Raw genomic sequence first — 14062 nt, forward strand, 5'->3', positions numbered from 1 at the left:
GAGGATGAGAAATGGAGAAAGGGAGAAAGTGAAAGGGTGGATAGAGAATTAGGTGAGTAAAGAGGAAGAAGAAGGAGGGGGAAAGGAAGGAAAATAAGAGAGAGAGGAAGAACGAGGAGAAGATGAAGAGAACATGAGAAAAAAGACGATGATGAAGAAGAATGAGAAAGGGATGAGAGCGATTATAGTACACCATGATCAATGAATCCAGTCCAGATAAGTAGTCTGTTCATTGCTTATTTTGGCTTCGCCTGAATACCCACAATAGGAATTCGGGCAACCGAGCAACCTGATGGCGGTCCCTGGGTGCGTTTAAAATTCAATATCTTCATGAGTTTGTTGTACTCCAACGACAGGGTAGACGAAAAATATGATCGGAACGCGTCCTCCTGTTCAGGCCAACAGGACAGAGCCTTGGAGGCCAGCGAGCGAATGGCGGGATCCGGACATCCGATGGACACCAGAAACAGCGGCGGTATGACGCCAGTGTTGATGGTCACGCTGGGACGCGCGGGGATGCGGCGTCGGACTTTGTCCGCTTGGCCCCAGTAGGTTCGAAAGTTGGGCTGGTAGACATGGAACACGGCGGGATCGCATTGCAGGACGAGGGCACGGGTGGAGTCCGCGATGGTGTGATGCAGCAGACAGATATCGTCGGCACCACGTTGGGTCTGCTCCTGTAGCTGCGCGCAGGACTGCTGATAGAAGGGCTGAAAAGGCTGGGCAAAGCGGTCCAGTCGCCGAAGGAGTCGCTGCAGCTGCATCGCCCGCGGAGCCTTGTCTGCCGGATCGATCTGGTCCTGGGACCAACACCACGTCAGGAACCGAATGGAATCGCTTATCAGACTATCGAGGGCGTAGCGCGCTTCGTAGAGAGTGGAGAAGGTGGCGGACTCCTCCAATTGCCCGGGCTGGCGAGCCAGGTTGTCCTCCACGCAGTACGCGGGGCCCTGGGTCCCGAAGAAAGCGCAATTGATGTCTAGATGGGCGAAGCCGGTGGCTAGCGTACCCATAGCGGATGAGTCGCACGAGGACCAGGACCAGCCGTGGTGACGTACGATGGCATGGAAGTTCTGCAGGATCCGCTGGCCGCTGCGCAGATGGGTGAAGGCGGTGTCATACTCGCCTTGTAACCAGCCATGCAGGACAAACAGTAGACAGCATAGCGCAATGACTTGGTAAAGATAGGGATCCTGCGACATCTGCCGCCTCGTCAGGAGGGAGAAGGAGCGGACGGCCTGCTCTATGGAAAAGGTGTACCAGGCATTTGTGCGGCGCTGGGCGGGCGCCAGAATGCCGTAGCGCTCAGCCTCCTGATGCAAGGCGCTGAGGGCGACAGTGGCGTGGTAGGCGGCCGGTTCGAAGTGACAGATACGCGTCACGACGTCCTCCCACAAGGGGGACCTGAACAAACCGTGCATGTTGGGAACGATACGTCCCTGGAAGTGGGCCAGACATTGTCGTTCGTCGGTGGTCGTGGCCCAGCTCAGGCGAGGGAGCAACACGGCCGCCATCTCGCTCTTGGGGCGGCGGTCTTTCTTCCCCGGCAATCGCTGCACGTCGTACCCATCGCAGGTTCGCCCGGTGGACGTGCACCGTTGACAAGCCCCGGGGGTTTCGTCACATTTGACGCGACGGGCGCTAGGGTATGGGGCTCAGCGGAGGCATTTACGGGGCCTAAGGGGAACTGGACACTCACCGACACGTGCGACAACCTGAGCGGGATCGGACTACTCGCGGTCGTTGGCTGGACATGGGGAAGGCAGCTCCATGGGGAGGAATGGACGAGGAGTGCACGAGGGGGAGCGCACGAGGAATGAAGGACGAATTCTCTCTCCACCGTCGGCCGTCGATCGCCTCGCCTGAAGAATGGTGGATCGTCCAATCAGAGCCTCCGGGGAAGGCGGACAGCTTTAGCCTGCCAAGACTAACAGGTTGACCCGCGAGAAGACGTGATTTCGAGAGATGGAAAGGAACGAGAGGGCAGTAGAAGATCGAGTCTGGGATCGAAGACGCTTTTTTGCCGTCACGCAGATGGTTCGATCGGGCAGTCTGATGCCTCAGGCTATACCCGGACGAGATTCACCTCTGCTCAGTCAGAAGGATATGGAAGATCAATTCAAAGATTCATGAATGATAGAAGATTCCCAGAGATTGTCACATCTCACATCTCGAATGAGAAAGTCAAGCCTAATGGACTTCCTTGCTTAGCTGCATCAACGCTGCATAAACGCTGCATAAACGGCCAACGGTTGCAGGGGAGGGACTCCCACTCGGGTTGGCCCGAGATACCACGACGGCAGTGCTCCGCGTGCGGAACAACACCCTCATTCACCGTTCGATATATAGTCGGAGAGATGCCAGCCGTTCCTCTCGTTCCATCGACGGGGAAAGTAGAAAGTAGAAAGTAGAAAGAAGAAAGAAGAAAGAAGAGACGGTGGAAGTTGGTCAGCAGGGAGGGATTCACTACGAACTAGCCTGATTAGGCCGGAGTCACGTGTGCCCCGGAGCAGGGCTGGTACGGTATATTACCTGTAATTAACACCGTGTCTGGTCTAGCGGTAATCTATGTCGACATCCATGGATGCCTTGGGTTTTCATGTCGATGTAGATATCGATGTTCTCTTCTCGATGATGAATTCCAAGAGATAATGAAATCCGCAGTAGATCAAGATCGCTTCTGTCTAGGAACCTAATCATTATAGTCACATTCATCCCCTGAGGCTCATATATTGTCATCCAACCGTTCTTCTTCCACAGTCCGGTTCTCGAATATATATCGAGCTGGTCCCCATGATCAGTACGTTTAGTGAGTTCTAGAATTACATCATGGTGTCTGTTTTTGGATCGCACTACAATTTTTCTGATTATCTGATCATTGGAGAGGACAAGGGACAAAGCATCTTTCTTCCTGTCCTTTCTCACTCCGGATGCATGAGGTTGCATTGAATGCCTAAGGCATTCAACTTGCACGACATCACCGTTCAAGACTTCATACTTCATTCCTCCTTCATCCACTGCATCCACCAAAAGAACTCACTTAGCATCCACATTATTGATGTTTTGCATCGGATTACTCAACGCGATGGCTGCCCTGCATCGTGAACCAACTTTCTTCTATACACAGCCGATAAGTTCGTGTCAGGTTGTCTGTACATCGGGAAGTCATGCTGCCTCGTGAAGCACTCACCACCGACCTACATCAACGTCGCGCCATCGCATATTTGATTTCCTATTTCTCGGACCGATAGCACATTCTATGGAACCATCGAAAACCGATTCAATCAATCATTCTGCCTACATCCGTGACGCGTCTTACCCCCACTTGGCGTCCCCGATGACTAGCGCCATGTCTGCTGATTGATAAGATCGCGCTTTTCTCCTAACTAGCATCCCAAATTTTCCCCCCTTGAAATCTTGTGGTCAAAATCCCTACGTGCAACCTACAGGCCTCTCAAAATGAGGTCCCTTCATTACCCTCTGTTTCTCTTTCTCCTCGGCAGCGCAGGTGCAGATCCATCCACCCCTCTCCCCAACGCCAACCACATCTTCAACACCATCCACAACTCCATGCGCCAATGGGGCTCTTCCTTGCACCACAACGGCATGTCCTTCTTCATGGCCTCCGTTCCGGCGGGAACCCAATTCTACCATGGCAATTCCCGCCCTGGAGACGTCACCGGTCCCGAATGGTTGGCTTTTGAACCTGAACATGCCATGGTTTTCGCGAGGCCGAGACCTCGTGGACACCCCCCCCCTCCTCCGGGTGCCCCGGGGGCTGATATCGATGGGGCCCAGATGCCATTGATGCCTCCTCCTCCTTCGGGCCCAGAGTCGGAACTACAAGCCATCGACAAAGACGCCGGTAAGAAGGAGAAAGAGGAGGTAGGCTACCTGCATACCTTCACAGCAGCCCGCGACCTCCGCCTGCTTTACCTTGACGGCATGTCCGCGGCAAAGACAAGCAACGGGACGCTGGACTCTCAAGACCGCGTGCTGTTTCGGGACGAGTTGGGCGATGGACTGGGTATGCAGGAGCGAGAACGGGCCGAGTTGCTGTGTCGCATGGCGCGCGAGGACTGGGACGGGAAGTTGGACGGTATAATTCGCATGGAGGCCGGGTTCGAAATCATACTATGTGACTTTGACACCATGGATATAGTCCGTGTTACGAGGGTGAAGGGTAATGCGGACGGTGGGAAACAGGGAATAAGGAGCAAGATGCCTCATAATCCTGGTGGAAAGGGGAAGGGGAAGGGGCCAGGAGGCGGGGGGCCACCGGACGAGGGGCTATGGTTCAAAGCCATAGCAGCGAGGTACAATGGTATAGGGGGACATCGGGTGCGAGTGGACTTTGATTGGTTTGTGACGGCGTATGACGATGAATACGAGTTAGATTTGTTCCCGGGGAAGGAGACGAAGAGTCAACTGCCACGTCTGCATCATCTCTCGAACGAGCAGCTGGAACCGATCCGAGCCGATGTGGACGAACTGGTTCGTAAGCACCAGATGGACAAGGCCGAAAACTTCGATTGGCAGGCCGTCGCTGACATGGTGGTTCTACGATACGGACATGAACTGCGGTACATGGCCTCGGGACAAGCTAAAACACTGGAAGAGCTCCATCGGGAGATCGAGAGCCTCCTCGGCCCTTTCATCGACTACGGAGAGGGAGGGCGCGACTCAAGTCAGGAGACGGAGCGGTGTGCGACGCAGTTCATCCCAGCCGGAGCACCTGATGGTACCGTCGCAGGGGAAGCGGTGCGGTCGGTATCAAGGAGCATCTGCTCCACGTTGGTGGAGGCGTGGAATAATCATACGGAATATGATGCGGCTATTGGGCAGCTACGCGAGCTGATAGATTACCTGAACTGGACGATGTGGAAGGAATGCAGGGGATGTGGCGACCATGAGATTTGCGTGGTGCCGATTTGGCCGCTGGGGACGGTGGAGGATTACGAGCATCCGCAATGTCGCGACGCGTCCAGACCGAGTGGCGAGGGAAGTCGATATTGGGGAGACCCCCGAGGTCGAGGTCCAAAGCCGTCTGGTCCGGATTCTCCTTTGTTTTCATCCTTTTCTTCCTGGCTCCACCGTCTGAAGCATGCTTTCTACGGCCGAATGTGATGAACCTACATGGTGTGGAGATATACGATGAAAACTCGATAGGCCGCAGCTGCAAGGCGAGCTAAAGTGCTCAGGGGTGGATTCTGAAGTGACATGTGCAACCAATAGAGAAAGAGCGAACGGCGAAAGCAAACAACATGGATGCAGGGGAAGGGAAAGATCGTGCTGGGCAGCTGAACGCCAACGGTTGGACAGCAGCAGCTAAAGTGATGTATCAAACAAGCTCGGGATGATCATCGGCGCCACATCGATAGTTCATGCGGGAACTCGCTCGGCCCGACAAACCACCGTCCAGTCTATTTCTCGGCCTCGACGCTAACCGGGTTTCACCTATCTTTGATTGCTCGGGGCCAAGAGTTTGCGGATCTTCATGGCGTTTGCTTTGCTTGGGTGAATCCAAATCGAGATTACCTTGGGAAGCGAATTGGAAGCCACGCCGGGGTTACGACTGCATGTCTGACACGAAGGCCAAAAATACCATATCTATCATCTCTCCTTTTTGGGTATTTTCCAAGTTTACAACATAGCGAATAGGGGCATTCCCGGAACGAGGTAGCCCTATGCCGAGCTATTAAGAGATCGCACTTTAGGGCTGCCTGTCTATCCTGTCAGCCGCGACCATTGGGCGAGACATTGACAGCCATTGGATCAAGGTGGCGTGCACCTACCTCTATTGGAGTGTGATCCGAATAATAACCTCCGCCTAATTTTGGCTGCCTTCCTGCACGCCCACTGGATGTGGAAATTGCAGTTTCTCCAAACATGCATCGACCCGCCGTGAGAAGATGAATCTGTATAGTCGTTCTTGGCGAGGAAACTCGAGGTCCATCTAGACCAATCTACAGTCAACAGCGTGCACAACAGTAACGAACTGAGGGGAAGGGGAATCAACCTCGTTGACATGTATAAATATCACCGACGAACTCCCGTATTCTGGTCAAATCGATCCTTCACTCATTATAGCGTCTCCTTTCATCTTTTCTCTTCTGCCTTCTTTCTTTTGGGGCGCCGTCCTTCGTTTAGTTTCGGCCACTACCTTTTCGTCATTCTTTTAGAATAGTTACGTGCCCCGGCTTTTAAATTAATTTTCATAATGAAGCTCTCTACTTTGGCCTTCCTCGCCTGGGCAGCATGTGCCGCTGCCACCCCCGTTAGCCCTATCCACCAGCGCGGCTTGGAGCACCACAAATGTGACTGCGAAAAGGATATCGAGGTGCCTCACGAGCCCTCTCACCCTGAGCCTGAGCCCGCCCCTGCTCCTGAGCCTGCCCCAGAGCCTGTGCCGGAACCTGTTCCCGAACAGCCTGCTCCCGCCCCCGAGCCCGCTCCGGAACCTGCTCCCGGTCCCGGTCCCGCCCCCGAACAACCCGCTCCCGCTCCTCAGCCCGCTCCCGCCCCCGAGCCCAAGCCCGAAGAGCCCAAGGAGGGCTGCGACGAGAACGGCTGCCGGGGCACCGGTCATCTCATCCAGGATCTCGGCCACCCCACCAACAAGCTGCTGCACGTCGTCGGTCTGCACGCCGAGGAACTCCTGATCAAGCTCAGCCCCGGCGTTGAGGGTCTTCTCAGCGGTCTTGGCCTCGGTGTCCTTGGCAAGCCCGTCGGATCGATCATCAAGGAGGCTTCCAGCATTGGCGAGCTCGTCGCTGACCTTGGCGACCCCATCGAATGCCTACTTGTCGTGCTCGGCCAGGACACCGGCTACCTGCTCATTCAGCTTGAGGATCCTGTCAGCGGCCTGCTTTCCGGTCTGGGTCTCAAGTCCATCGCCGGCCCCGTCGGCCAGGTCGTCGGAACTGTTGGCGAGCACCTCAAGCGTGGCGAGCCCGTCAAGGAGGACGGTCTCCTTGAGGATGTCGCTCCCGTCGTCAACTGCCTGCTCCAGATCATCGGCATCGACTCCAAGATCCTCCTCGTTGAGCTGAGCGGCCCCGTCGCGGAAGTCTTCAACGGACTCGGCCTGAAGGCCATCGGCGGCCCCATCGGTCAAGTTATCGAGGCTGCCGGTGAGGTTGGCGAGCTTGTCAAGGACCTGGGCCCCGTCGTCGAGTGCCTGCTTACCATTATCGGCTATGACGGCGGTGTGCTTCTCATCGAGTTGTCTGACCCTGTCGCCGACCTCGTGTCTGGTCTTTTGCCCGAAATTGGCGAGCCTGTCGGCAAGGTCGTCAAGGTGTTGGGTGAGAATCTATAGTAAGTAGTGCCATTTGATTTTCCATCTCGTTGAAATGGTGATTCTAACCCTCTCCAGAATGATTTTTGTCGCACGATCCTGAAATGTCAGTGGTATGGAGATGAAGGATGGATGGTTGGCAAGATTGCATTTTGTTACACGTGGTTAATACTTCTCTTTTAATTCCCTAATTTCTATGAATATACTACCGACTTTCGCTTGTTTCTTAAGTCCGTACATCAAATAGACCGAATTTGCCCCACGGGGAGGAAAACTGCCGACGTGGGGAGATCGGCTATCGTAGACACGACTTCTTAGTCCCCTCTGGTTTACTTTGATTTTAGTATTGCTCGCTAACCGTTTCATGCGTGGCGATCCATCCTCCCCAGTCTCCATGGCTGGTTCGAGTGTGGGACGTGGGGAGGCTCGTGGGAACCGGCAAAGATCTTATCCCACCTATCTCCGAGCCGTATTCGGCCTTCTACATAAATCCAAGGGACTTCTCAATCACCATGTACCATTCAATCCTCTCCGTGTACAGATCTCTTACAACTAAGAATTTAACCCCAAGTCCAACATGTCAAAGTCACCACAGGATCTCAAAATCGCCATCTTGGGCGCCGGTTCGTCTCTCTCCCTCGCCTTCCATAGTCACAGCCCTAATCTCTACCATGCATACATCCTCCAGATCCAATCACTAACATAATCCATGATGTCATATAGGAATGGGCGGTCTCACCAGCGCCCTGGCCCTCGCGCGCCAGGGATTCAAACACATCGACGTGTACGAATCCGCCTCGGGCCTAGGCTTCGTGGGCGCGGGCATTCAACTCGCCCCGAACATGGCGCGCGTGCTGGATCGTCTCGGCGTCTGGGACGGGATCGCGGCTGAGGCGGTGGATATCAAGGAGACGAGCGTGAGAAGTTCGTAACTATACACCCTGAGAATGTGCATGGAATATGTAGCACGATAGATGGGATGGCAAGCAGCTTTGCTAACAAGTCTATCTTTCCTGCACAGTCGGCTCTACCAACACCGAACTCGCACACGTCGACCTCCACCACATCACCAAGACTTATGCCTATCCGCACATGGTCGGACATCGGGCTTCCCTTGCCAACGGCCTCTATCAGGGGTGTCTGCGGCACAGCGATCAAATCACGTTCCATTTCGCAACTACAGCGTCGGATATCATCTTCCCCTCTCCCTCTTCTTCATCATCGCAACCATCGTTCACAGCTACGCCGCGCGATCCATCCCTCCCCTCCTCGAGAATCACCACAGACATCCTAATCGGCGCTGATGGAATCAAGTCCCGCACGCGCGAATGCATGCTCTCACACCTAGGCATCCTCTCCCAGATCGGCGTGCAAGACACGAACCAAGCAGCCTATCGAATCATGATCCACAAAGACCAGCTCCGCCCGGAAGACAGCGACATCCTGGTCCTACTCGAAAGCAACAAAGTCGTCCGCTGGATCGGCGAAAAACGACACATCATCGCATACCCGGTTAGCAATAACACGATCTACAACCTCTCGACGACGCAGCCGGATACGAACTTCGCGGAGGCGACGAACGCGACATACACGACGAAGGGATCGAAGGAGGTCATGATGAAGGTCTTTGGGGACTTTTGTCCCCTAGTGCAGCGCATGCTACAGTACGTGGGGGAGGGCGAGGTGTGTGAGTGGAAACTGAGATGTCATGATCGATTGCCGACGTGGGTCGAGGGTTCAGTGGCCCTGGTCGGGGATGCGTGTCATCCGACGTTGCCGCATCTAGCGCAGGGCGCGGCGCAGGCGATTGAGGATGGAGCGGTGCTGGCGGTGGTGTTGAGTCGGTTGCCCGAGACGAGTGCCGGGGCGGTGCATCGTGCGCTGAAGGCGTATGAGATGGTGAGGAAGGAGAGGGCGTACGCGTTGGTGGATATGGCGGCGGCGTCGGGGCGGGCGTTGCATTTGGGCGATGGCGCGGCGAAGGAGGAGCGCGATAAACAGTTTGCGGCGCTGAGGCAGGGACGGGGACCCGTGCCGGATAAGTGGGCGGACGCGGACGTACAGAAGGAGATTTATGGGTTTGATTGCGTGAAGGAGGCGGAGGAGAGGTTTGGCGAGTATTTCGAGAAGGCGTCGCTATGAAGAGTGTGTATAGTTGGGAGGGTATAGTATATTGTTCATGAAACTCTTTGATTAGATCAAGCTACCTATTCATTAAACCATGACGCCCATATGTATGTCCAAATCCGAAAGATTGACCGGCAATCTCTAATTCTGGCCTTAATCCCATTGTCCCGTACCTCCCAGCGAGCCCAGTCGGTTGCCGGAATACTTGTTGAGCAATTTCGTGATGTTGGAACCGCCGGCACGACTCTGAGTGCGCAGTTCCTTCTCACGCTCCCTCTCGCGAGCAGCCGTGTAATAGTTGACCGCTCCCTTCTTGGCTCCGCCAGCCGCAGGGGCCGACATCCGTCGCGAGTCAGACTTGGACGAACCGGACGACGAGCCGGTTGTGGCCTTGCGGAGCATGGGAGGAGGTCGGAATCCGATGCTGGGCCCCTGTGCCCCGGAGCCCGCGTGGAAGGCAACTCGTGTGGACGCCGACGTGGCCGAGTTGGACGACGCTTGCCGGAGGAGTGCAAGACGATCCACCACGGGTCCCTTCGTACGGCGAGGGTGCACGCGCGGGACAAGATCTTCTTGTGATTGTTCCTCGACCGGGGCATTCTCGGCTTCATCTTCATGTGCTTGCTCGTCCTCCATAGATGCATCCTCTTGGAACGAGTCATACTCGGGTTGCTCAGTCAGGAAGGAGAGAGTCTCCCGGATCTCCGCAAGCGAGGCGGGTTTCTTGGAAATCGCGCTGGCTGGTTTGCGACGAAGGTGAGGAGGAGGGCGGTTGTAGGTATCCTCAGCGCTGGGCTCAAGAGGTCGCTTTCTCTTGTTGTCAGCATCGGTTGTCGTGTCTTGCTGCCCGGCGGCATTCGCATCCTGTGATGATGAATAGTCCTGAGATCCGGGGGCCTCTTCCTCGTCCAAGAAATCTAAAACGTCGTCGTCCGAATCATGATCCTCGATGGCGCGGAAGAAAGCCGCTTTCTTAGGGTTCTCGGCGAGTTCGCCAACCTTTCCGTCCGCCATGAGCGCATTTCGCATGCGAGCAAACTCGCGTTGCTTTTGTCGGCGACGGGCCAAGAGTTCGTCGTCAGAATCGTCAAGGTCAAACTCGTCATCGGGTCCTTTCCGTCGTCGGAGAGCACCGGTAGTAATATCTCTCATCAGCTTGGCTACCTGCTTCTCGTCCGTAGTTCTCTGATGTTGACTGCGATTTGTTAGTTCTGAGATTATGGAAATATGGGCGGATTGAAACATACGCGTTAAGAGCTGCCAGCTGCTTCTCGTCAACCGTTTCGCCGCTGTTGTCGTTGATCATCTGCCGATCATAGGCATTCTCTTCCTCATCCTCCTCGTCACTGGCACCTCCCAGCCCGGCGTACTCGTCTTCGGATTCTTCGGCTGCTTCCTCCACCACGTCCTTAGCTTTGCTCTTCTTCCTATCGAATTCAACATTAGGCTTCTTCACCGCTCTCTTCATGACGTTGAAGGCGCTAGCATCGACTTCGAACCCACTCTCCTCCTGCTCTTCGATAGCGGACAGTTCTGTTCTGCCACGTCGGAGCTGCTTCATCTTCCGGTTGGGAACAGGGGAATGGCTTAGGGATTGATTTCGGTCGACGAGAACGGTCTCCACAGTCGACGTTGGAGTGCCCATAAATCTCTTTGAAGGATCGAAGGGTGAGAGAACGAAACCTTCATCCTGCGTCGGGTCGGGAATTGAAGAGAATTGTGACATGGCCCGAGGTGCAGGAGACTCGGATACTCGAGCGTCAGAGGGAGTGTATCGGGCCAGGAAATCGGCGGTCTCGGCTTGCGGTTCTTGGCTATCCTTTACCATAATCTGCGAGTCGGACTCTTGCCATTCACCACCCCGCTGCGCGGGATCAGGCAGAGAATGGGGGATCGTTGACGAGGGTGGTTGGCTATCTTGCTGACTTCCACCCAATGTGCCTGCAAATACCTGAGTAAGACTCATCGTCATGTCGTTGGAAGGAAGACCGGGAATCTGAGGTCGTTCTATAGACAGTGGTGTCGCATTGATTGGTCTGGCGGGCGTCGTTGGGGCCTGTTCTTCATCCTCGTCGTCATCCTCGATAATACGGGTAGGTCGTTTCCGCCGTTGTGTGGTCGTCTCAGGTTCCCCGGTCGACATAGTTTCACTCTGTTCGTCTGCCGACTCGTCATCCTCGCCGGCTTCAGAGTCAAACAAGTCATGCCCCTTTTCGCCGTTCTCGTTCTCGTCTTCGTCCTCATTGTCGTCCACCTCGTCTTCAGAGCCATCATAGTCCTCATCCTCCTCATCGTCATCATCCATATCACCGTTTCCTTTCTTTGACGCGGACCTCTCTTGCTTTGCAATGTCCTCTGCTTCCTTGCGAGCCTTTTCGACCAGGTTCTCGAGTTCATCTTCCATGGCAGCTCGTTCAGCTGCTGTTTCGATGATAACACCCTTCGCTCGGAGTTCTTCGATTTTCTCCTGTCTCTCCTTTGCAGCCTGTCTTTTGGCCTGAAGGATCAATGTTGCAGACAATTCGGCATTGTTCATGGTGGATTTGCGAGTTGGCGATGTGAGATGAGCCAAAGCTTTGAGTTTCAGCAGAGCAGATGATTCTTGCATCTTCTTCGAGGGGACGTTCTCAAAAGCGGCGAGACGGCGGGATTTCGCAGGAGAGGTGACAACCTCCAAGTCACTGTCTGAATCATCCATCTGATTCTGCGCCACGGCTTGTCGAGAAAGGCGAACATGAATGGAGGGTGCAGTCATTAGCTTCTTCTTTCCTTTAACATCCACGGCTTCCGGAGGTGGGTTGGCAGTGTGGGCCTCCACTCGTCCGACCACAGGCTGTTCTGGTTGCTGCTGCGCTTGTCCAACCATTTTCTCAAGAGAAGTGAACTGTGTCTCCTCTCGTACAGCCTCGGTTGAAGCACCTTCAGTCGACGGCTTGTCAGCAGGGCCCACGACAGGGGACGTTCGAGGGGTTTCCCTATTCTTCTGAGCCTCCTCGTCCGAAGAATTCTGTGAACCAGCCATACTAGACGAGTTATCCGCTGAAGGCGCCTTCGGCTGCTCAGACTGCATGAAATTGAATCGAGCAAAGAAACTCTCCTTGGAAATCTTTTTCGAGGTCGTCGCCTGGTGCGCCAATTGCAGATTCCTGCTCATCCGTTGCGTTTCGCGGTTCATATCCTCCAGGGCTTTCCGGCTCGCTTTTCGAGAGGGGCGAGCCGCGCGCGAAGACCCTCCCGTAGAGTCCATTTCGATATCATCATCCTCATCCTCTTCATCTGCGGCAGCGAGCTTCGCCGCTTCAGCCCTTTCCTTCTTCATCTGTCTCTCCTGATTCTCCTTCTCTTCTCGCTCCGCACGCTTCTTTGCAATGAGCGCCTCAAATAGTGCGTTCTTCTTCGGCTGCTGTCGCTCATCATCCGACGCGTCCGATCCATCGTCGTCCTGTCGACCATTTCGCTCGGAACCAGGTGACACGAAGAGCGGCGAGAACGACCGTTCCCGCTCCGGCGTACGAGCTTCATCCTCATCCATCCGGTCCTCGCTTATCTTGGTATCCGCAAGCCTTCTCCTCGGACCGGCCGTAGGAAGATCATCGTCCGAGGACCCCGCCGCGTCGTCTTCGCGTTCCTTCTCAGTTCTCAGACTCTTCGACACTCGTTCCATCGCAGAGACAGGTTCCGTGGTCTGGTTCTCAGACTGTAGACGAGCAGCCATGCGGCCCTTGGGCATGATGATCTCGTCGTCTTCATCGTCGTCGTGGTTCTCCTGGTCCGATTGCGTCACGAATTGTGGGCGGTTGAAAATGCTGGGTTTCGTGGTTTGAGGTTTCGTTTCTGTCGTGTTAGTGTCGGATTCGGAGTCGCTGTCGAATTGGGCCATCAGGGCCTTGATCTTTTGTCCGGGGGTGAGCATGGCAGGCGAGTCGGCTGCTCGCGACGCGGAGCGCGCCGATCGGGGCGTAGAAGGGGAGGACATTATGAAAGGGTATATTTTAGGGTATGGGTGCAAATGGGGTCAAATTATTAAATGAGAAATGTAACATCACTCTTCAATTGAAGAAACAGGATAAGAAGAGTGGTCTGCAGTCCTCCAGCCCCGGGGTGTGGAAAGTGGAAATCAAGGGCGGAGAATCTCCCGTCGTCCCGTCAAGACGCGGCGCGTGTTCAGCGCGTCGCTATCACACGTGACCGTTGGGGATAAAGCCGAGCTGCCATCAGATGTCTTATCGCCGACACTGTAGGATGTGTTCTTTGTTTACGTCTTACGGTGGAAAGATGATCATTTACTCTCTATTCATAAATCTATGGGGAGGCGGAAAATGCAAATAGGCGTTTCATCAGTTTTTCACTGGTTCAATAGTACAGGCCTCATTCATCCCGGAAAGCTGAACGCCGATCAAACGCCACCCTATGTCAAGATACAAGAAGAATCAACGCTGTATGGAAGTGCTGGTACGTGCTTCCGTCGAATGGATGCGACGAGAAAGATCTTTTAGAACCGTCCCGGCCCCCTGCGAAGCATTGATCGTAATTCAACCACATAAGCTGTGTGGTAAATACTCCAGAGGATTTTCTCTTTCGTGAAAGAAGATAAGCGAAGACAGAGATAGGAAAAGGAAAACGAAGTTCGGCATG

The 14062-nt window shown here is 54.7% G+C and overlaps 5 protein-coding genes across 5 annotated transcripts; 3 read left to right on the top strand and 2 right to left on the bottom strand.

The window, feature by feature from the left end:
• Nucleotides 1–236: 236 nt before the first annotated feature.
• On the bottom strand, nucleotides 237–1514 carry KD926_009483 (uncharacterized protein; the record flags this gene model as incomplete). Its single annotated transcript, XM_053102126.1, has 1 exon — nucleotides 237–1514. The coding sequence occupies one exon, from the start codon at nucleotides 1512–1514 to the stop codon at nucleotides 237–239; it is 1278 nt and encodes a 425-aa protein (XP_052954321.1).
• A 1945-nt stretch (nucleotides 1515–3459) lies between these two features.
• Nucleotides 3460–5127, top strand: KD926_009484 (uncharacterized protein; the record flags this gene model as incomplete). The annotated part of the gene is made up of 1 exon (XM_053102127.1): nucleotides 3460–5127. The coding sequence occupies one exon, from the start codon at nucleotides 3460–3462 to the stop codon at nucleotides 5125–5127; it is 1668 nt and encodes a 555-aa protein (XP_052954322.1).
• Nucleotides 5128–6220: 1093 nt separating this feature from the next.
• Nucleotides 6221–7321, top strand: KD926_009485 (uncharacterized protein; the record flags this gene model as incomplete). The annotated part of the gene is made up of 1 exon (XM_053102128.1): nucleotides 6221–7321. The coding sequence occupies one exon, from the start codon at nucleotides 6221–6223 to the stop codon at nucleotides 7319–7321; it is 1101 nt and encodes a 366-aa protein (XP_052954323.1).
• Nucleotides 7322–7877: 556 nt separating this feature from the next.
• On the top strand, nucleotides 7878–9442 carry KD926_009486 (putative monooxygenase; the record flags this gene model as incomplete). The annotated part of the gene is made up of 3 exons (XM_053102129.1): nucleotides 7878–7923; nucleotides 8024–8224; nucleotides 8322–9442. The coding sequence occupies 3 exons, from the start codon at nucleotides 7878–7880 to the stop codon at nucleotides 9440–9442; spliced, it is 1368 nt and encodes a 455-aa protein (XP_052954324.1).
• A 138-nt stretch (nucleotides 9443–9580) lies between these two features.
• KD926_009487 (uncharacterized protein) lies at nucleotides 9581–13403 on the bottom strand (the record flags this gene model as incomplete). Its single annotated transcript, XM_053102130.1, has 2 exons — nucleotides 9581–10622; nucleotides 10675–13403. 2 exons carry the CDS (start codon nucleotides 13401–13403, stop codon nucleotides 9581–9583), a joined length of 3771 nt encoding a protein of 1256 aa, XP_052954325.1.
• Between the last annotated feature and the right edge of the window lie 659 nt (nucleotides 13404–14062).

Source organism: Aspergillus affinis (assembly GCF_023601865.1).
Source record: "Aspergillus affinis strain CMG 70 chromosome Unknown NODE_69_length_187866_cov_87_282759, whole genome shotgun sequence".
Taxonomy (NCBI): domain Eukaryota; kingdom Fungi; phylum Ascomycota; class Eurotiomycetes; order Eurotiales; family Aspergillaceae; genus Aspergillus; species Aspergillus affinis.